General features: G+C 53.0%; 2 protein-coding genes across 3 annotated transcripts in view; both read left to right on the forward strand.

The window, feature by feature from the left end:
• DIS3L2 (DIS3 like 3'-5' exoribonuclease 2) overlaps nt 1-18,242 on the forward strand; it is a 163,657-nt gene extending 145,415 nt beyond the window's left edge. For both annotated transcript variants that reach the window (XM_010716800.3, XM_010716801.3), the window contains exons 16-22: nt 10,373-10,556; nt 11,098-11,184; nt 14,492-14,639; nt 14,838-14,968; nt 15,254-15,358; nt 15,934-16,035; nt 17,771-18,242. In XM_010716800.3, the coding sequence (XP_010715102.1) occupies nt 10,373-10,556; nt 11,098-11,184; nt 14,492-14,639; nt 14,838-14,968; nt 15,254-15,358; nt 15,934-16,035; nt 17,771-17,869 (856 nt within the window). In that variant the 3' untranslated portion in view covers nt 17,870-18,242. The remainder of the gene's footprint in view (nt 1-10,372; nt 10,557-11,097; nt 11,185-14,491; nt 14,640-14,837; nt 14,969-15,253; nt 15,359-15,933; nt 16,036-17,770) is intronic.
• A 93-nt stretch (nt 18,243-18,335) lies between these two features.
• On the forward strand, nt 18,336-22,630 carry LOC100540703 (intestinal-type alkaline phosphatase-like). The gene is given in 12 exon segments (XM_031555057.1): nt 18,336-19,559; nt 19,562-19,663; nt 19,752-19,868; nt 20,036-20,151; nt 20,219-20,393; nt 20,473-20,645; nt 20,727-20,861; nt 20,932-21,001; nt 21,082-21,214; nt 21,297-21,490; nt 21,616-21,732; nt 21,891-22,630. Coding segments are annotated over 12 exon segments (1,722 nt in total). The 5' UTR covers nt 18,336-19,456; the 3' UTR covers nt 22,178-22,630.
• The last annotated feature ends 6 nt before the right edge of the window (nt 22,631-22,636 follow it).

Genomic DNA, 22,636 nt, shown 5'->3' on the forward strand with positions numbered 1-22,636 from the left:
TCATTATTCACCAGCAAAAAAGGTAATCCTAAAAATACCTGTGAGCCAAGAGGACAGCTCTGCAAAGGTCTCGTGTCGCAGTGTGAAGGGAAAATGATGCATGTCATCACCACCAAGCATGAACGGTAGCAGCAGAGGTCGGAGATCAGGTGGGGGTGGATGGCTCAGCCCCACTGGCAGCAAGGCACAAACTTAGTGGGTGCCAAGTCCAGGAGCACAGAGTGGCATAGCTGGGGCACACTGAGTGCCTGTGCAGGCACATCTTGGTACAGCTGATATTTTTATAGTGATCTTTGATAGTTTGAATGGAGCCCAACACTGGGAGAATGCACATAGCAATATTTCACAATCTGGACCCAAGTGCATGAGGGCTGCATGCATGCAAGCTGCTCTTATCTCCCTAAACAACACATTCACACTTTTAAGCTGCAGATGCAATGATCAGTGCTGATAAGCGCAATAAACTCCACGTGGTGGTAGCGTTGCAGTAGCAGTCCCTGGTAAGCAGAAGAGCAAGCAGGAGGGATGTTCCTGTCAAGCTCCATTCTGGATGTACAACAGAGATGTCTGCTAAATGGGTGTTAACCTGTTCTCAGCGTAGAGTGCAAAGAATCGTTTGTGAAATCCTCTTCTCTGGCAGTATTGATGTTGTGCAGTGGCTCTCAGCTGCAGGGTTGCTGTAGGGATAGTTGTGCTGGCTCTTTTATGAATGATGGAGTTGTACTGCATTAAGCTGAACAGCAGAGTTTGTGGCAAAACCTGCTTATAGCTGGTCCTAAGAGTTTGCCGTTGCTTCTCTGAAACCTTGGGCTGGAATAAGGCAGTGATAATTAATGGAGGTTAAAGTCCTCCTCCTGTCTGTGAGCTGGTTGGAAATGGAAAAGAAGAACCTGTCACAACTGTGACTGGCTCTAAACTGCTGTCAGGCTCTTCTCCTTCCCTTCCCTTGCCCCAAGTGGAAAATTGTATTGGAAAGCAGCAGTGAGAGCACTTAAATCTTTCCACAGTTCATTTCAAGCTCCCTTTCTTCTTCCCAGCCATTCCCAGGCCAGTTCGGGGCGCGGATGGGAGACTGCATTGCTGGCTGAAACCCACAGGATGTTAAATAACAATGGGAGAGTGGCTCTCACAGAGGGCATGGTGTGCCTGGGCTGCACGTACCATGAGCTGCATTTCCCATGCTTTGACGTTCAGCCTGTTTGTACATCACTTCTGAAGAGCTTCCTTTCAGTATGAGATGTATCTTGGTGTGTTATGGAGCAAGCTCAGGCCAAAATGGGATTGGTGCCATCTCTGTGGCAGAGGGGCAAGCTCAGTTGTTGAACAGCTCTTGATGGAGAGTTGGGGATCTTTTGGGGTCAGACTCCAGAAAGGACATGGCACTGTGTTTGGCTTCCCCGGATCCCAGTGTGTTCACATGTGTGTGACCAGAACATCAGGGACCCGCAGGGAGGCAGCAGGCATTGTGCACCCTTGTTTTTTTCCCATCCCACAGTATTTTCAGAACTTGGGAATGATAAGGGACCTCACTGTTCAATCTGATGTTGGAGGATGCAGTGCACTCCATACACGTGGGCAGTTTCAGGTTGGTGCTACTCAGATTTGCAAATGGTTGGCCAAGCGGATAGAGCTGGTGGCCAGAGTCATTGCCATTGGACTGCTGAGCAGTCCTATGAAGGCTGAGCTGGGCTGCCAGGAAGGAATATGGCTGGTTGGGATCCAGCCACCACGGGAGCCTGAGTCACCATCTGTAGTACTGAGGACATGTGAGGCCAGGGCTGGAGACACTGTTGCGCTTCCAATAGCAGGGTCTTTGCAGTTGGCTTTCCATGGTGGTTTCCCAATGTGGAGCATCAGATCCAGGCACTGAGGAAGAGGAGGGCATTGCCCTCCAATACAGAATGTAGAAACAAAAAGCAGATTTAATGTTGTGCTTCCTTCTAAACGTGTACTCTGTTCATCCAAGGGTTAAGCTGCTGGAGAGATGCAGCACTCAGGGCCAGGTATCTGTCAGGCCTGGACTGGAGGCTTGCCAGGACATGGGGATATATGGCTTTATTTCTGTTTTGTCATGTGGAGATTACTATTCAATGTCTGTAGGACAAGAGGGCTCTGGGGCATCTTAGGATATGCCCCATGCTCCAAAAGTGCTTGTTGTTTTGGCTTTGCAACACTCGATGCAAAGGCAAGAATCGATGCCTGAAGTGCTCCTTTTCCAAGGATTAAAAGACACTGCCAAGGCTCTGCAAGATGTCTGTGTTGCAAATCTTATCGTGATCCAGTGCTGAGATCTGTTGATTTCAGCAGCACAAATGTGCTGACAGATCTGTGTGTCTGCTTTTTGGTGATGGTAGATTTTTTCAGAAGGTTGATCTGTGCTGTTGAACTCTGGTTGTAGCCTGGAAGGTAGCATTGCAGCGGTTCTCCTTTATCACACCTGTGTCCTTCATCAGCTGGAGATGGGTGCTACAGCCATGCCCCCTCCTCTATACGTCTCTGTTCCTGTGCTGCTGGGTGCTCTCAGTTGCATGCCCAACATCAGTAGGATGTTTAGCTGCTTCTTCACTATCCCACTGTGTAAACAAGGCTAATTTCAGCCTGCTGCGATGTGTGGGCTTGCTGGAACATGACTATAAATTCAAGCCTGAATGTTTTCTGGTAATGGATGGGGTGGTGATGCTGCATTGCTGCCTTTAATCTCAGCCTGTCCTTACACCAAGTTAACCTCAGGCTGTCCTCAGACCAAGCCAGGCTCTTCACAGCCCTGTGCCAATAAATCAAATGAAGGCACATAAATGTCAAGAAAGAGAAGTTACGGATGGAAAAGACCTATTGCACCCCAACCCTGTCCTGCTGCAAAGGGAGTAAGGCACTGTCAGGGATTTACAGCACTGCTCTGAGCCTGACCACTGGGGCCAGGCAGGGGAAATGTGGGGTGGGGGGATGGCCTCCATTTCCTGCTGCTTTTCCATCCCACTCATTTCTTTGCATTTCATTCCCTTGGCTTTATTTTTAGGAAAGAAAACCGTTGTTGGTTGTATATTCAGCAAAGCCGATAACATTCGTTTTCCTGCTCATTGTTTTTCACTCAGAGCTATGCCTGACTTTTCTTCAGAAGCATGTTTTTCTCACCTAATATTTAGTTTAAGATTGTAGGAGCTGGATGTAAAACCTTCTGGGACGTTTACATCTGCCAAGAGGTTGCCTGAAAGCAGAAGTTATCCAGAGTACTTCAGTAGTCCCTACTTAGAAAACAGCACCCCCAAATCCCACGTCGCCCGTTTCCCTTTCATCCTCTTGCCAACTGTTATGGGTTGTTTTAACCCCGATGTGGTGTCCGTGTCCCACGTACCTTGCTCCCCTCCCCCCCAAGACAGGGTTTCCATGTCTTTGAAAGCCTCTGTAACCAGAGCGTTCATTTGTTGTGCTTCACCATTGCTGCAGACCAAGAATAATAGCTCCGAGGCCAGCTGGATCCCTCGCTCTGTATTGATACAACTGTTCCCCTTAACATGCCCACACTCAGTCCTACAACTGCAGCTCTGAGGTTGAAACGGAGCGGCGATGGGCAGCACTGGGAGCCCTGCTCCGTGCTTGTTTTCCTATAAGCTCGAACAACACTTACAAGCGTGGTTAGGAACTGGATCAGAGACCCAGAGGGGCTGTGGGATAGTTATCCTTGGAGATTGCTAGAACTCAGCTGGAAAAGGCCAACCTGATCCAGCTTTGAAGTTATCCTGCGCTGAACAGGAGAGTGGCTCACTTGGCAAGTCACTGCCTGGCTTCATCAGCATCAAGGGGCACGTGTTGGGTTGTTGTGCCACTGCTGCCTTTGGCTGCCAGATTATTTAGATTACTCTGCATGATTTTGGTCTTTTAAAACTTTTGTTTTAGCTTGCTTTTCTTGTTCATCTCCTCGTGAACTTTCTCACTCTCCTGCTTGTTTGTCCCTGGGTCACGTCCAGGTTGGTAGATGAGTGCCCGACCCAGACACTGCCCATCTCAGGGTATGCTTTCAGTCTGGGATGCCTAACACATCTGTTTTATTTTCCCTTTGCCTGTAAGTTTGTCTTGTTCTTTGGAAGTAATCAACTCTTCAGTGTCAAGTAAGCTGGGAAAAAGCATAGCCAAAGGCTCAAGGGAGAGATGCACGTAAGGTCTGCGTCTTCTTAGCTGGAGGTGCTGTAGAGCATTAACTGATGGGGATGTGGAATGGGAAGGCATTGGTGGCAGTTCCAGGCGACCCCCTGTTGCACTGTCTGTTCTGAAGGTGTTTTTCCCTGTACTGAAAATTTGTCTCAGCTTAAACCACAATAATAGAAAGCTCAATTTCTGGAGCAATCCCAAGAGAAGGTTAATATTTACAAGCTCTCAGCTTCAGGTTTTATCTCCATCCCTTGCTAGCACAGAGATAAAATCCCTTTAAAAATCCCTTTTGATCTTTCTGGTTCATGACACGGCGTTAGTAAGACACGTTCCATATGGCAAATATCTTCATGGAAATGCAAGTTTTTCTCATCCTTCCAGGGACCAGTAACAGATCGGGAGCCCCCTGCATACAGGGGCTGTGGCTTTATAATGGAGCATCAGTGATGGACAGTGTACTCCTGCTTGGAAATGTCAGAATGTTATTTCTGCCTCAATGGCTTAAGATCATCTGTTTACCTAATGGACTTACATTTGCAATTTTGCAGGTGTTGTGTTAATATTAATGTGTTGTCTGAATTGTTAATATTCCTTCACTTCAGCGTTACATTAATGAAGGCTGCAGGGGATGGAAAAAAGACCCAACTAATTAATTAAATGGGCAAAAAGCATCTTTAACTTTCTATCGTGCTGCCCTTTGCTTCCCCCTAATGGGTCTTGGCATTTCTGGTCAGCAGCCATGTAACACATGCTGCTGTACGGAGCACTCAGCAGCAGACTTGCTAATTTTTCTGACCCATAAATCATTGGCGTAAACTTTTAACTGTGAGGAAAAGTGCCTTTCATTCCTGCTTCCTCGTTTCAGTAGGAAACACAGTCTGATAACAGGCGGTGCTGGGCTGATGCGTGGGGCTGGAGGCTCTCACGTCAGGAGAGGGGCTGTCTGCATTTCTTCAGGAATTCTTTCCATTCCCTTCTTAGCCGGACTCTGGATGACATTAATATTATGTATCTATGAGAGGATTCGTGTCATAAGCTCTCCTTTCAGAGCCAGTCCCCTATCAGGCTGTACGTCTCAGGAATGTGGGCCAGTCCTCCGTCCTGCTTTGGAAGCTGTGTCTGTAGGGTGTTTTCCCTCTCCTGAGCACTGTCCCAGACCTGGCCCAGCTCTGGGTTGTTTTGCTGGGCACTACCTCAGCTCAGGAGCATCCTAATGCATTTCCAACAGTGAGCTTTTCCATCCCAGGTGGTGATTGCTCCCCATTAGACCCATTGGCTGAACGCAGCATTTAGTGGTATGTGTTTGTGGTCCCTGGTTGTCCCTCCCTGCAGCTCTGCAGGGCTCTGATCATCCTTTTGCAGCTCCTCAGAGCTCCGTGAGCCAGCGGCTCTCTGCACCTGGTACAGGAACCCTGGCAGCTCAAGGTGCAGTTTTGCACAGGAGGACACATCAGTTCCATGCAAGGAGCCTGAAGGTTGTCACCAATTTGAATGAGAAGGAGCAGACTGCAGTCATATTAACTTTTAATGAAGAGGCGCAGCCTGCAGATGCCGTGTCCTCTGCAAGTCTCTCTTCACTTCAGCACTGTTTCCCTCCATGCTCAGCCCGAGGTGGGATGCGGGGCCATCACCAACCCCACAGATGAGGCTGAGGAGCTCCAGGCCGACACATTTCCCTTCTACTTAGCTGAGCATCAGTGGATGCTGGACGTCCCATGGCCACCGGTGCTGTCTGCAGCACTCCAACGTCCATCGCGACGCGGTGCTGCCGGATGAAGTCAGCTTTTTATGTAACACTGCAAAATGTCAGTAATTTCAAAGGAACTTAGGCAAATGGGTCTGGCGGTCTAAATCCCTGCGTGCAAACCCAGTGCATCAGGCTTTAAGCAATTAATTCCTAATCATGCCCAGTGCCTCCAGTAGCCCAGCTTTAGGATTGGGAGCTTAAATGGTTTTCCACTGTACTGCACTTAATTTGGATAAAGTGAAGTGAGCGGTGTCATGGCATTCCCAGCCTGAAGGTGTGAGAGTGGCCAGTAAGGGACATTTGTATTCAGAAAACCCTCCCATGCATTTGTGTTTTAGGCATCTATTACCAAAAAGGCACCGTAGCTAATAAAAAGGACATTCATTATGCCCCGGAAAGGGAGTTCATTAGAGGGAAAAGCCATTCTAGCTTCGTAAGAAATGAATGTGAAACTGCCTCAGAGCTGCTATTCTCATCAAGTTTCAGTGTTAACAGTTTTAACCAAGAGCTAATTGAGCAATCTCAGAAAGTGGAGTAATTCCATTATTCAGCTCGGCTTTGTTCAAGGCTACTGCCAACTGTTAAAGGAGCACAAATGACTTTCATCGGGCCGGGAACCACCAGCCTGTTTGCCTGTTGCTACTTTCTCTTTCAAAAAATGTAGGGCATGGGTCTTTTGGCAATTGTCTTTGGCAAAGGGAGCTCCGCACTGGCATTGCAAGCCTTGTGTATAACGCAGCAATCCAACTTTCGGACAACAGGAGATGTAATGTTCATAACTCATCAAGCAGCAGTGCATGGCTGAAGATGCTTCTCTCCATTGGGCAGTGTCACAGGAGGACAGCAGACTGTTCTTGTAGGATTTTGAATAGAAAAGGGCCATTGCAGGCTTCACTCTGCCCACTGGTTACAGAGCACAGTTCTCTCGTTGGCTGCACTCTCAGGAGATGCGGGCTTAGCTAATGTTGCTTTCAATTTCCTTTTCTTCATGGAAGAGCTGTAATCAAAAATAAATGTACATGATTTAAAGAAAAGAAGAAAAAGTCATCACATGTTCAGTGTCTTTGGAGTCGAAGCTTTGGAGAGCATGTGCTGGCTGAACTGTGCCATTTCTTTGCTGTTTTCTTTCAACAACTGCTGCTGCTGTTGGATGTGCACTGCTCTGTTGCAGCCTTTCATGGAAGGTGACTTTCTCCTGGTGAGCACAGCAGGATTTAGAGTCCCACTCCCAGGAGGTGGCTGTAGATCTGTTTGTTATGAGATTGCATTGCGGCGATAATCCCTTTCAAGCCAGCGGAGAGTGTGGGCTCTCAGTGATGCACTGCCCTCAGCAAGTATATCCATCTGTGTCTCTGGAGACTTTTCAGGTGCACACAGACAGGCTGAGGCTCTCTATTTTGAGCACTAGCTTCCCATGGCACTGTTTAGTTCTCTGCCTCATTCGTGCACTTTAGTGGATTGCAAACAGAAGCCTTGTCTCTCTCCTTTGCAGCAAACCTTGCTTTGCTAATGTCATTTGTCAAGTTAATCAGGGAGAGTGGGCACTTCTGTGGCTGCTGTGTAGCCTGGCCACATTGCTATGGAAACAAGCAGCCAAACAGGCATTTTGCTTGCCCTGCTTCACTCTGCGGAGATTTGGCATGAGAAACCAATATTTTATTTGCCATCAACAAAACAGCTCACTGAGGATGCAAGTAGTTTTTCAAGGTTGATGTCAAGAGATTGGAAAGGATCAGAACAAATAATAGGCACAGTTCCAGGGAGTAGGTGTGCAGCTCTTCTTCTTGTGCCACATGGATGTTTGGTGCTGGCAGAGGCTGTGCAAGAAGAGTTCCAGCCCAGCAGCCTGGCTTTGGGGCTGCTGGCTGGTGCCATAGTCCTGCCCAGCTGGATGGTCTCAGAGGTTCATAGAATCGTTAGGATTGGAAAAGACCTCCAAAATGACCAAGTCCAACCCATCCCCGCCATGCTCACTGACCACATCCCTCAGTGCCACATCTCCACGGTTCTCGAACACCTCCAGGGATGGTGACCCCACCTCTCCCTGGGCAGCCCGTGCCAGTGCACCACTACTCCTTCTGGGAAGAATTTTTTTTCTAATATCCAACCAGAAAAGCATGATGTTCTATGTTTGAGAGCATCTCAGAAGCCTGGAATCTCCGTGGGCTGTAGGAGCCGGCGTGCCTCGCTCACATGTGAAACTTGAAGGCGAATTCTTTTGAAAACTGTACACTCGATCTGACCTCTTACATAAGTCAAGGTATAGAGTTTCACCCACTAACTCCTGCACCAAGCCCATAACTCATAAGCAAAATCTGCGTATTGAAAGAGCCGGCAGAGGATGCTTACGTACTTTACCAGGCTCTCCTCCCTCTCCCACGTGATGCACGTACTAAATGATGCGTTGAACAGGTTTGGAAGCACTCCACACTGCAGTGCAGGCATATGGGGCTGTTGGTACCTGCAGGCACCCACACGGGGACAGCCACCTGCCTGCCCACACCACAGGGCAGCAGAGGAAACCTTGCATGAGCCCAGAGAGGGCAAAAGTTCAGATCAGTTTGTTTATGGGATTTTATGGAAGCAGGAGCCAAGGATAGCTCAACTAATCCAGAGGAAACTGTAGCGATGGCGTTAGGCTGCATTTCACATGGGATGCATTCAGCGCGCGTTCGGCCGGACCAGTCTTTCTGTCTCCATTTTTTTTAGCCGTGAAATATTTTTCCTTGCACTCCTGTCTGCCAGCTGCACTGAGCCAAGCTCTGGGCTCAGCTGTCTTAAGAAAAAAGGGACAAAAATAAGACAGACAGAAAGAACACCTTGTCATTGACCTCCTTCTTGTCATTGGTCTCTTGGCGGTTGGGTGGCAGTGCTGTCCCCAGTGCCACCAGCAGCCTTCAGTGGCTGTCTTTGATGCTGTCTGGGAGCTCATGCTCCAGGTGTGAAGGTTTGGAATAGACAGAGGAAGGGATTTGATGGAACAAAACTTGCTGCTTGTTCTCCTTCAGGTGTAAAAGGCGCTGCCTTCTGCCTCTGGTGCAGCCCTGTTGGTCTCCTTGTCCCTACACTCTGTCTGCAAGCATGGTGGCTGAAGCGTGTGTAGAAGGTGGGGATGCTGCAAGTTGGCCAGCCCTAGGTTGGGTGCCCAGCACCCTGGGGCCATGCTGTCCCACAGCCCCCAGGCACTGGTGACCATAGAGGGACTGATGTTGCCATCTGGTGGCTTAGATGTACAGGAGCAGCAAGGTTTTGCTCGGCCTTCTTGGAAGCCGCCCAAACAAGTGGCTATGGATGCCACCACCACATCCACAGCACCTTGCCCTCTTACACCAGGCTGTGGGTGCATTGTCCACCCCACTGCCTCATCCCTTGGCCTGCTGGTAGTGTTGCCATTCAGTGTTGAGGGACTGGTGGCCCCTTCACACTTGTGCTGTGCTGCTGTGCCATAGGGTCTCCCTCCTGCCCTCCTGTTGACCTCTCCACAGCAGTACACTCCCCAGCCTTGGGAGAGCCCACAAAGACCTTGGTAAGGGATCTCCTTCCTGTTAAAGATGAACATTTCCATTGCTTCTTACAAACAGCACTGCTAATTCCTCCTCTGGGCTTGTCTTTAATTATTTCTTTTCTCTTCTGAGTCTCTGTCAAGTCCTGCCTGACTGGGAGCACATTGCAGCTGGAGCGTGCATACCCTGCACATCACACTCATGCTCCTGGGGCACAGGGAGTTGCAGGATACAGGACCCTGCCCCATGTCTTGCAGCCAGCCCTGCGGAATTGCTGCCCTGCGTGCAGGAGGGCTGAGCTACCCTGATTGGTAGTAGCTCTCTCGGGCATTGCGTGGAGTGTGACGTTACTACTGTAAATCTATTATCTTTCATGGCAATTAAGATCAATTAGGACCCTGGGGAATACAAGCAGCAAATAACTGGAGGCCCAATTAAGCACATCTTGTTGCTTATCTGACCCCAGATAAACAAGTCTCCAGTGGCACAGCCCTTTGGATGGGAGCAAACCGCAGTTGGTGGCACTGGGATCACAGCCCTGGAGATCCCAGTTCATTGAGCCCAATGGTGGCACAGCACCCCGCAATCCACATCCAGTCTTCATTTATAACTCCCTGGTTCACAGAATCACAGAATGGTCAGGGTTGGCAGGGACCTCAAGGATCATGAATCTCCAACCTCCCTGCCACATGCAGGGCCACCAACCTCCCCATTTAATATTAAACCAGGCTGCCCAGGGCCCCATCCACCCTGGCCTTGAACACCTCCAGGGATGGGGCATCCACAACCTCTCTGGGCAGCCTGTTCCAGAACCTCACCACTCTCTCTGTAAAGAACTTCCCCCTGACATCCAACCTAAATCTTCCCTCTCTAAACAGGAGGGAAGATCCTCCTAACAGGATTGGTTCCCCCAATCCTGGTAGCTCCCATCTCTTCTAACCCTTCTCAACTTGGGGTTGTGTTTCTTGCCCTACAGGCTGGTAGAGGAGTTCATGCTGCTGGCAAACATGGCCGTGGCCCATCAGATCTACCGCTCCTTCCCCGAGCAGGCGCTGCTTCGCCGCCACCCACCGCCCCAGAGCAAGCTGCTGAATGACCTGATGGAGTTCTGCCACCAAGTTGGCCTTGAGATCGACTTCAGCAGCGCGGGCAGCCTGCATGTGAGTGCACCAAAGAGTGAGGACACCCAGATTTCCTTTCTTTGCTTTCTTGGGAGATCCTGGGCAAGTCAAGGAGGGAAGGGTGAGGACTGGGGACTGGCAAGGACCGGAGAGCAGTGCTGGGAAAGGTCAGATGTACAAAGCACGGGAAGCATGGAGTGATCCTCTGCTGAGTGTGTGCTGAGGCTGAACAGCACAGTGCAGCTTTCAGGATTTTCCTTCCTCACTGCAACTGGACTGTGGATAATCCCCTGTTAATCCCATCCCCTCTGTCCTCCCGCACGCCACTCTCCCTGCTCGCTGACCACGCCAGGGTGTTAGCACTGCAGAGCTGTGCACTCAGTTCCTCCACCATGCCTTGAACTCTTCTAGCCCTTCTTTACCACGAGCTCCAGGCGGTGACCACCCATCCTCATGTCCCTCTGGAGTCCCATCAGTGCACACACCAAAGCTCTTGGTGTGGATGGGGCCCAGGCACAGATCAGGGGAGGGGTTCTGAGCACTGTTTGTCAGCCTGAAAACTGTCTCTCTTCTCCTTCAGAAAAGCTTAAATGAAACATTTGGAGCTGACAAATACTCCGAAGCCAGGAAAGAAGTGCTGACCAACATGTTCTCCAGGCCCATGCAGGTAAGACCCACACACCCACACATCTGTAGCTCTTTTCCAAGGCCCCATTTCCATTCCTGACTCCATCTGCATTACCTAAGTTAGTCACTACGTAGGGAAAGAGTGATTGGATGCAGGGAATGATGCTGTAAGGTCAGCAGGGTCAAGCTGAGCCTTTCCTTGCACTCTGCAATGCCTCTGTAGTATTGGGATATATCACAGTGGAGGTGATGTGCAGGATGCCAGCAGACTCACAAGAACCCAGTCTGCTCCATGAAGAACTGGTGACAAGCTCTGTGGTTCATATTTATGCCACCTCATGTCATGGTATCTAAACTGGTTTCTTGTCCAAGAAGAAATCAGGTGTCAGGACAGTGTAGGGTTGTGGGAATCAGAATCACTAACAGTGGAAAAGACCACTAAGATCATCTAGTCCAATCATCAATCCATCACTCACGCCCACTAAACCACATATCTGGCCACAAATCACAGTCTGGTATTCAGGCACATCCTCTTAGAAGCAGGAAAGCTCTGGAAACGCTTTGGTCACCTTCTGGACTGAGACCTCCTGTCAATGCCTGTGCATTGGAGGCTCGTTGTGCTCTTTCCAGTGATTGTCATGTTTGATGCATCTGCAGCTCAGTACATTACTTGGGTGCTTATCACCATCAGAAACCTTTTTATGAGGCATCTGTCTCTCTACATTTGCTGCTAGGCATAGTACAGCCTCTTCTGAGGGAAGTCCTACCCCATAGGGACGGGAGCATGTTGCTGGAATGGTCTCTCTGCCGTGGTCTGCCAAATGCTGCAGGGATGAATCATCTTTCCTACATCACTCATTTGACTGTCACTCTTCTAATTAGCTCATTTGCTCCATTTACTCGTTAGCAGTTGCCTGAAGTCCTGCTGTACTTTAGTGACTTAATGCTTGCAAGCGGAATTGGGGACCAAAACCATTTAGTAAATCACCTGCTTGCGTGTGTTTTCAGCTCAGGAGTGCTGCTTTCTGAAGTGCAGGGAGTGCCTCTGGTGCTGGCTGTATTCTCCTGGATCCCATGTTCTGCTCTGGTTTGTCCTGGTCCTTTCTGTAATGTCTTCCTTTTCTGGTGGAAGGCACCAGCAGGTGGTGTGCATTCCCTAGGGTCCCTCTCTGGTCATGCTTTGGTGCAAGCCCAGGCTTTGTTGGAGGATGAAATCTTCTGAGGAGCAAATAGCAGGCAGTTTGGGGAAGAAGCAAAGGAGCTTTCAGAGGAGATATTCTGTGAGATAAAGCATTTTGGCAGGAACTCAACTTGCACTATCCTCAGAAGGTAAAGATGTCCTTGTGCTCAGGTGTACAGTGCAGCCCACTCTCTCCTGGCAGACCCACTGCCTAGCATCTCACATAATAGACACAACCCAGCTTACAGCTGAGCTCATTACCTCTGCAGGTGCCAGAAGATGCAGAAATCCCTCTTGGTCTGGGATGAGCTTGTGCAGTTGGATACACTGTGGTGTATCCATATGATCTCCTGTCCATAAGGAAGGGCTGTGGAGCTGCTGGGGTGCAAGATAGCAGTGTTGCCTGCTGCAGTCCGTGTTCCCTCCCCACACATGCTGTTCGCTGGACCAGCTCCTTAAACCCTGAGCAATTGAGATTCCCACTGTTGTTCCTATTGCTAGGAGCAGAGGATTGGCAGTGCATGTCCGTGTCAGTGCCCCTCAGAAAGGGCAGTTTCCAAGTGGGAAGAGGACTTTTCGCTACCTACCCCTGCTAACTGGAGCAGATGGGAAAATCAGCCCCGTCCACCCATCCCCACAGCCTGTAATGGAGGAGAGCACAGCTCTGAGCTGGCAGCTGCAGAGCGGGATGACACAGGGCTGGGCCGTGGCTCTGACAGATGGTGCAGAGAGGCCCCGTGTCCCAGGTGATGGAGCGGGTGTCTCGGGGACAAGGCCGCATCCAGCCAGCTGTAACAAAAGCAGGTTGATCCCGTGCTGATGGCACACTGTGTCGTCCGTCTTGGCTGCGTGCTGGTGGCCGTCAGCCTCATGGAAGGAGGCAAGCAGTGGGTAACGCGTGTGTCTGCCTGGATTGCTGCACCAGGAGCTCGTAACAGATGAAAGAGCAGTGACATACCATTTTTCAGGGGCTCAGTCACTCGGGGATTCAATCTGTCCGCAAGAGCAGAGCCAGCCTGGGTTGGCTGGGGCTGATTTATTTCCAGGCTCCTTATTGTTCTCCTGGGATTGTAGCAGTCGGACCCTGGGGCTTTGCGACCACTTGCTAGTCAAACCTACTAATGAGAAAACATCTGCTCTACATCAGGCTGGTATTTTTGTGGAGTGCTGTTGTGGTAGTGAGGACAGGTAGCAGGCAAGTGCCAGCGTGTAACCCTACTATGGCCCAAAGGAGCATCCCATCCCATCTCCCATCCCTGGAGGTACCAAGGCCAGGTTGGTGGGGGGGCAGCCTGCCCACAGTGGGGATTTGGAGCTCGGTGGGCTTTAAGGTCTGCCTCCAACCCACACCATTGTATGATTTTATGATTCTGAGATTTTGCTGTGACATCAAGCTGTTCCCAGCCTCAGCAAGGGTCATCACTTGTCATCAGGGTGTTGAAAACTGGACCAGCAGCAGCTGGGCTTGGCACATCCATCAGGAAATGCCCTGGATAACAGCAGGCAGCATCTCTCTGACTTCTCTGAGCATGTCTCCCTGCCCGACCGCGCAGAGCCACGTTCAGTGGGAGCTGAACTAATTGAGTGGAGACCATACTTCGTGGAGTCCATCAGAAACAATTTAGTTCTGGGTTGTGGAAATTGGCAGCTCCTAGCCCTGCTCTTGGGTCTCATAATAAGGCCGGGACCGACGCTGCTTTTTTTAACCTGCACTATTTACTTGCCCGGATCAGTGCGTTGCTGCTCAGCGGGAGCTGGCTGCGCCGCCGTGCTGGAGAGTGGAGGATGCAGCTGCCCAAACCGTGGCTCCCACGACAGCTCTGTAATCAGAGCTGCCTACTCCTGTTTGTTTTAAATCACTTGCTCTTATTTTTAAACGGGTTCATTCAATCGCCACTGTGCTGTGACCCTGCTGCCACCCTCTGACCCCGCAGCCTCCCCTCCCCGCCTGGGCTCGGGCTGTGTTGTTTTCCCAGCCCCGAGGGCTGCTGTTTCACAGATGTAAAAATAAAAGCTGTAGCATGTGTGATGAGAACAGGGGCGGCAGAGCCTGCGGCCAGACCCAGAACCCAGAGGCTTTGTCTTGCTGGCTGAGATCCCTCCAGCCTCATGGTCCTGCACTGTCCTCCTTTCTCACACCCTCCCCTTGCTTCTCACCGCTTTTCAGATGGCTCTGTACTTCTGCACCGGCGTCCTGAAGGACGAGACCCTCTTCCGCCACTACGCCCTCAACGTGCCCTTCTACACGCACTTCACTTCGCCCATCCGTCGCTACGCAGACGTCGTTGTGCATCGGCTGCTCTCCGCATCGCTCGGTGCGTGCCGTGAGTCCCATGCAGGTGGGGCTCCTGGGTTCCTGCCTTGAGTGCTTGGGATCTGCATCCCACCAGGCATCTCTTTGGCACGTGGGTGTCCTCAGTGTGCACAGGGGGAGCTGGGCATCGGGCTGCTGTGGAGTATCTCTGGAGCAAGAGGGAGTGTGAACCTGTCGTTGTCACTCATCTCCTTCCTAGGTATCAGCTCTCCCGTCAAGATGGAGAAGGAGGCCATCCAGCGACAAGCAGAGCATTGCAATGACAGGAAGATGGCTTCCAAAAGGGTGCAGGAGCTCAGCACCGACCTCTTCTTTGCTGTCTTCGTCAGGGTAGGAGCAGTGGTGTCTTCTCCTAAGGGGTCTCTCAGATTTCTCCATGAGCGCTCAGTCTGGGGTAGAGAAGGGAACACACTGGGACCGACCCCGAGCTTTAGGACCTGTAGTCACCAGCACAGTGAGACAGGGCTCCCCTTGGGCATTCTGGTGAAGGGTCAGAAGTGATAGAATATCCCAAGTTGGAAGGGACCCCATAAGGATCATAGAGTCCAACTCCTGGCTCTGCACAGGAAGACTCAAAAATGAGACCATATGTCTGAGTGCATTGTCTCCTAACAGGAGTGCGGTCCTCTGGAGTCTGAGGCCATGGTGATGGGTGTCCTGAACGAGGCCTTTGACGTCCTGGTGCTGAAGTTTGGAGTCCAGAAGCGAATCTACTGCAACGTAGGTGTTCCCAACACTGCCATGCGCTCACTGCCTCAGCGCACTGAACACAGCCTGGGTGTCCCTCAGCTCCCTGGAGGGGCTTGGGGGCCCAGAGCAGCCCGGTCCCCTGAGGACCAACTCTCCCCACTACATGCTGTGGGTAATTTGTCTCCTTAAAAGGAAATGAAGGCAGATTTGTGGGGACAGAGATCAACATGGGGCTGAAGCAAGGAAACAAAAAGGGGCTGGCTTCCATTTCATTTAATCACGTGGTGTATCTGGGGCTGTGACAGCACTGCCCTAGACTAGCACCTGCGGTTAGTGACAGCAGCTTCTCATAATAACCTGGTTATATGGCTGGCAGTGACATCTTTAAGCAGAACACATAGCATGATCTATGGGCTGTTTGTGTATAGCAGCCACCCCTGATTTACTTACTTAGCTCAGACACATGGGCTGCTGCATCCTGGTTGCTACAGAGCTGCAGAGGGCTCTGTGCAAAAGCAGTGTCATCACCATCCGCAGTCAAAGCAGGGAGTGGGGCTGGGGGTGCCAGGGGCCACGGGCTGCTCCCAACATCTCCTTGCCTGCAGGCACTGCCCTTGCTGGGCTTCCACTTCCAGAAGGTGGGGAGGAAGCCAGAGCTGACGCTCATGTGGGAGCCGGAGAGCCCAGAGCAGGAATCTGTGTCCCAGGTAAGACCCCACAGCACAGCATGGACTCATTACCGCATGGATCCATCCCATGATCTACACAGGGATGAATCTGGGGGGCACGATGCCTTGCTGGTGGTCAGATCTGTTGTCCCTCTCTGTCCCCCCTCCAGGGAGCCCGACCCCAGCCTCCACATCTCCTCTCACCACCCAGCCCTACTCCATCCCATCGCTGCCCCCACGCCTGACCCCACCACCGCCTTCAGACTCTGCCCTGCCCGCTATGTGCACTGCCTCCCAATCCAGTTTCCTCTTGAATTTAATTAACTTGCTGTTTACTTCCTTCTTCCAGATCATCAATTAAGATGTTAAGTAAGATCAGGCCTAAGGCAGCTCCTGCTTAGCCTCTTCCCCCCCATTCTGATATTTCTTGCCCCTCTTGCTGACACAGCCCTGCCATCAGGTTTCCACCCATGTGACAGGGCTGAGACCCATTTAGGAGGATTTTTTTTTTTTAAATCAGACTTCCTGAGATGCAGTGTCAAATGGTTTAACAGCATCTAGAAATCTCTCTCTTGTGTCCCTGTCATCTATTAACTTGGTAACTCAATCAGAGGGAGCAATCGCATTTGTCTGGCTTGATTAAGTGGTGCCTCTCTGCCAACATTTATCTGGCGTGGCTGTAAAATCACAGCTGTGTTGATTGCTGTGATCTCTGCCTGGTGCCTGGGCGGGGATGGGAGGGCTCAATCCAACCCTGTCCTCGCACTGAGAGCTCTGTTCTGGGAGAGCGATACTCCTGATAGAGCTGACCTGGAAGATCCCTTCCTGCCCAGGGGAAATGTTGCTCAGCTCAGGAGGGTCAGAGTAGAGCTCCCCGGGGCTGCTGCAGACTTTCTCCTCTTAAGCTGCACTTGGCTCACAGAAGCCTCTGCATGCATCCTGAAGTGGCCTCGGTTCCTCCTTCCTTGCAGGAGTGGGTATTACTTACACCCTAGCAGGAACCTGCATTGAAAAACGAAGCCCCCAGCATGAGCAGAGCACGTTTTGGTTAAGCAAACACTCAGCAATGGAGGAAACTCCTCCACACCTCCTAAGAAAACATCAGAGCCCTCCCCCTGGGAGCAGCTCTGAGCTCTCCTCAAGCACATCTCAGAGCCTGGAGCACAGAGCTGAGCACAGGATGGCTGCAGAATGGCTTCCCTCTGCTTTGCTCCTTATTGAGTGCTTTGATGCATTTAAAGCTCAGTGAGATTTTCCTGCTCAGAGTGATGAATCTGGAGCAGCAGGTGCGGAAGGAACAAGAAGGGTTGGACTGGGTTATTCCGAGAGGCTTTCTGCCTGCTCCTGCTCCCTAAAAGCCCAGAAGGATGGCCCTGCCAGACCTTGGGGACAGTGAGAAGGGGCTGAGGGCACACACCAGGGCACGATCCCCAGCACCGCACGTGTCCATTCCAGCTGTCCCGGCCATCTTGTTGTCCTGTGTTGGGTGCAGAGCTGATGGATGATTTATGTCCCTAAACTGCACCATTGCACAAAGTGATTGATCTGGGGGCCGGCAGGCAGCGTGCATTCCTGAGCAGCAGACATTGATTTTCTGCAGTCTTTATTCCCTTGCGTATCCCTTATCCAATCCCTTCCCAGGTCTCCTTTCGCTGTGCGAGCACCAGCGGTCATTCCCTCATTGTAGGATACTGAGAAAACGCGACTCAACCTAAACCCTGCTGTGATGGCAACCCGCTGAAAATCCCCTCTCCCCTCTGTGTCCTTGCTGCAGGAGATCACCATTTTCACGCTGGTGGAGGTGGTGCTGAAGTCGGACGGGGTTCCCCTGAAATACAGCGCTCTGCTCAAGAGGCCCAGCACTGAGAAGTGAGCGCGCCCAGCCACAGCTCTGACACTTTGTCACCAGCGCCGCACCAGCACCCACGGGGACAGAGGGGACCCGCCAGGAGTTTGGGGATTTGAATTTTAAGATTGACATCATTTTATTTCTGATTTGAATTTTAACCCAGGGATCGGGTTCATACTGGCAGATATTTTTAGCTTTATGGTTTGTTTTTTTTCCTTTACGAGGCAGTGGGTGCCCGTCCCTTGCCACTGGGGGTGCCTGTGGTGAGGGCTACATGGAGACTGAATGTTCCTGAAAGCGGAGGGGCTGCTTTAGGCTGGGTGGACTGACCAGGCCTCTCAGAAGGGCTCCCAGCTGGGCCATGTGTCATGAAATAAAGCCAGGTCAGCAGCCGTGATGGGGACTGCGCGCAGGTTTCATTTTGCCTTGTTACCCGGGCAGGAATCTGACCATAACGCATCTCCCAGGCTGCCCTCTGCCTCCCAGGGCCTTGTGCAATCCCAGCCTCTCTGTTTGCTCAGCAGAAGGTGGGGGTCAGGAGGATGCACGTGCTCCCAACCCGTGCTGCTTCCGCTAATCCCCCAGTCTGAGCCTCTACTGACGAGCACTGGGTGTCTGCCAGCCTAACCCCACACTGGGACCCTTCAGCCACAGACAGGACTGTCCTTGGCTCTGTGCCCACCCAACACTGAGGAGCATGGGGCATGTCCTCACTTCTCTCTTCTATGTGGAGAGAAGCATCCAGCCTCAGTCCTTCACAGTGTGCTTCATCTGTCTGCTCCACTGCCTCTACGGTGCTTTGGCAGCATCTGTGTCATCACCTCTATATAGCTGGGATAGGCTTCTGGCAAGAGGGAAAGGCTCCATTGTGCTGGCACTAGGGAGGGTGAGCACTGTGCTTTGCTCTGTGTTGTCGGTGGTGACAGCTGTGGCCCTGGCATGGACACAATTGCCATGCACTGTAGCTCGGACCTGGCTGAGCCTTGGCTGCCTGGCTCAGCACCAGGGGTTGGGCCCTGGGATGGGTCAGAGCTGGGTACTACATGCATGCCAAGAGCTGGGAGATGTTGCAGTCCCCTGCAGTCCCCAGGGGATGGGCTGGTGGCATCCTTCCATTTGCATCTGTGTACCATGGCCCTGCCTTCCACTCATGTGGGATGTCACTTCTCCCTGACTGTGGACACAGCAGCCCATTCCTCTGTGGATTTCCATCTTTCTCCTGCCTCATGGACACAGAAGGCACTGTATCACCCTGTCCATTGGGAGAGGGAACCTGAGGACACTGACACAACAGCAAGCTGTCCTCCCCTACCCCTCATCCCAACATATTCTTGTGTTTTTTCACTGGGGAAACAAGCTCAATCCAACCCAGCCCAGCATATCTGCAAAAACAGCCCTTTGACCTACGTACTCCCCACCTGTTCCCAAGGTCTCTGCAGGTGTGGAGCTATGGACCCCCAGGTACTCGTACAGCCTCGGGGACACTGAGTGCCTCAGGGCAACCCCGCTCCCCAGGAATAGGCTGGAGGTCCTACCTCACCTTGGGGGGGAAGGGATGGCCCTGGGGAGGGCTGGGGACACCGGGAGGGCAGGGCCAGAAGATGTCCCTGAATGTTATCAGCCCATCGTCTCACCCGCAGCAGGGGCTCAGCCCTCTGGCCAGACAGGGCAGGGCATAAAGGGCTGTGTCCCCCCCAGCCCTGCACACAGGCGGCCTCAGGAAGGAACGTGGGCTGGGCAGCATGGGATGGCTGCTCTCTCCCAGGATCTGCTTCCTCCTTCTTTTCCTCGCCCCGCGCACTGCCATTGCGACCTCAGGTGAGAGCTCAATGGGGGACATGGTGGGGTGGGAGCTCTGGGGCTGCTCTGGGGCCCTGCACACCCCCAGCTCTGCTCTCACATCCAGATGCCGAGAAGACCCCACACTATTGGAACGAAGGGGCCAGGAGGAGGCTGGAGGCAGCCCTGGCCTTGCAGCCAGTGGCACAGCGAGCCAAAAACATCATCCTCTTCATGGGTGATGGTGAGTGCTCCATGGGTGCTGCCATTTCCCATGTCACTGATTTCAGCACGCTGGGTACAGAGCTGTCCTCCAGCAGCTGGTGGGTCCCTCTTCCCCTGGTAGCATGGCCCTGGAAAGGGAGGGCAGGACTGTCCCCAGTCACAGCTCTTTGTCACCCCTCGTCGCAGGCATGGGGCTGCCCACGGTGTCAGCAGCCCGGATCTACAAGGGGCAACTGGCCGGTGGCTCGGGTGAGGAGAGCGTCTTGGCCATGGAGACATTTCCCCATGTGGCCCTGGCCAAGGTGAGCGGGGCAGTGCTGGGGGGGCACAGTGCTACCCCCAGCCCTGCTGACCCTTGCTCGCCCATAGACCTACACCATCGACCGGCAGGTGCCCGACAGCGCCGGCACGGGCACGGCCTACCTGTGTGGGGTGAAGGCCAATGCCAAGACGCTGGGGCTGAGCGGCGCGGCCATCTACGGCAAATGTCGCACAGCATTTGGCAACGAAGTGGACTCCGTCCTGCACCGGGCCCGGCTGGCAGGTACATGGGGTGGGTACGCTCATTGCAGAGGCCAGCACGGCACAGGTGGGCTCGCCACAGACCCTGTGCCGTGCTGCAGGTAAGTCGGTGGGCATCGTGACCACCACACGGGTGCAACATGCATCCCCTGCTGCTGCCTATGCACACTCGGCCAGCCGCAGCTGGTACGCCGATGCCAACATGCCTCGGGAGACCCTGCGGGATGGCTGCAAGGACATCGCCTACCAGCTGGTGCACAACACTGACATCAACGTGAGCTGGGGACATCGTGGTGGCTGCATCCCTGGGTGCTGTGTCCCCGTGCCGGTGGCAGCCCTCCCCTCCTCCCTGCAGGTGATCCTGGGCGGTGGGAGGGCCTACATGTCTCCCAGGTGGACCCCAGACCCTGAGTACCCAGACGACCCGGCGCAGAATGGCACCAGGAGGGACGGGCGGGACCTGGTGGCCGAATGGCTCAGCACCAGGGAGGTAGCGCAGAGGGGACGCAGCGCTGGGCACGGTGTGTGTGCCACTGCCACCGCTGTGTCCTCGCTGTCAGGGCGCGCGCTATGTCTGGGACAAGAAGGGCCTGGATGCGGTTAATGACACTTCTGTGAGCCACCTCATGGGTAAGAGCGTCACTGGCTTTATGTCAGCAATGACACCCCACTCTGGGTGGCACGAAGCAGCCCTGACCCCGCTCCTCCAGGCCTCTTCGAGCCCAAGGACATGAAGTACGAGCTGAACCGCAACACCACCACGGACCCCTCCATCGTGGAAATGACAGAGAAAGCCATCCGCATCCTGCGCAGGAACCCCAACGGCTTCTTCCTTTTTGTGGAAGATGAGTGCAGGGCCCCGGGCTGGGACATGGGTCCTGGCAGCCAGGTGGGAACAAGGTGGTGATGGCCTCATTCCCTGTGCAGGTGGAAGGATTGACCACGGACACCACAGTGGCCGGGCCAAGCAGGCGCTGACAGAGGCCATCATGCTGGACCGGGCAGTGGCACGGGCAGGCGAGCTGACGGAGCCCTCTGACACACTGACCGTGGTGACGGCTGACCACTCACATGTCTTCACCTTTGGGGGCAACACGCTGCGAGGAGCCTCCATCTTCGGTGGGACCCAGGGAGAGATGAGCACCCCTGCTCCCACCCTGTGCTGTGCCTCCGTGGGAGGCCATGGGAGCTCTGGGGAGGCTGCTGACTGGTGCAGAGGGTGACAGTGCCCTTCCCCATGTCAGGGTTGGCCCCTAAGAAAGCGAAGGACAAGCGAACCTATACCAGCATCCTCTATGGCAATGGGCCGGGATACAGCATCCGTGATGGGGGCCGCCCAGCCGCCAGCCTTCCAGCTGTGGGTAGGATTCTACTGGAAGAGAAGGGATGGGGTGGGGGTCTGGTACTTTTCTGGGGTTCACTTGGGCATGAACTGCCCCAACACCATGGTGGTGGGAGCTGCTTCATTCAAAGGGCGGAAGAGCTGCCCCCAGCACCATTTCTCCTGCTCTCTCCACAGAGGACAAGGATTACAGGCAGCAGGCAGCCGTCCCCCTTGACTTGGAGACCCACAGTGGGGAGGACGTGATGGTGCTGGCTCAGGGTCCCATGGCCCACCTCTTCCATGGGGTGCAGGAGCAGCACTACATTGCCCATGCCATTGCTTATGCTGCGTGCCTCAAGCCTTATGATGCCAGATCCCGCTGTGGTGCACCTCGTAGGGCCTCTGGCAGCACCCAGCACTCCCCACAGCTTCCACTCACTCTCCTGGCCCTCTGCATGTCTGCCTTCATGGTGGTGGGCTGAGAGACCCCACTGAGCCCTGCTTCAGCCCCCTGTTGTGGGCAGGATCACAGGAATGCAATAAAATGTGGGATGTCTGGTGTCATGTGCCATGAGAGGGTTTGTAGCGGCAGTTGTACCTCAGTTTCCCCAGGTTGTGACTGTTGTGACTCCTAACTGGGGCCTGCATTGGGGTGAAGCAGGAGAAGAGACAGTGGTGAGAGGTGGCCTTGTACCCACAGCTCCATCCCTGGGTTACTGGAAGCCCACGGTACAGAGGAGTTCACACAGCTTTGAGGTGCTGTGCACAGGCTGGTACAAGGGCTGGTCCTGACATTTAGTCCCCATCAGCGCCTTTATCGCTCCAGGAAGTGCCGGGTGGAGACATCAGGAGCACCCCAAGTCCCTCCTTCTGCACCCCGTGTTCCCTCCCCTCCGCAGCACCCAGTAATAAGGTGGCAATGAGGTGCCAGCAGCCCAGCC

Source organism: Meleagris gallopavo, chromosome 11 (genome assembly GCF_000146605.3).
Source record: "Meleagris gallopavo isolate NT-WF06-2002-E0010 breed Aviagen turkey brand Nicholas breeding stock chromosome 11, Turkey_5.1, whole genome shotgun sequence".
Lineage (NCBI taxonomy): Eukaryota > Metazoa > Chordata > Aves > Galliformes > Phasianidae > Meleagris > Meleagris gallopavo.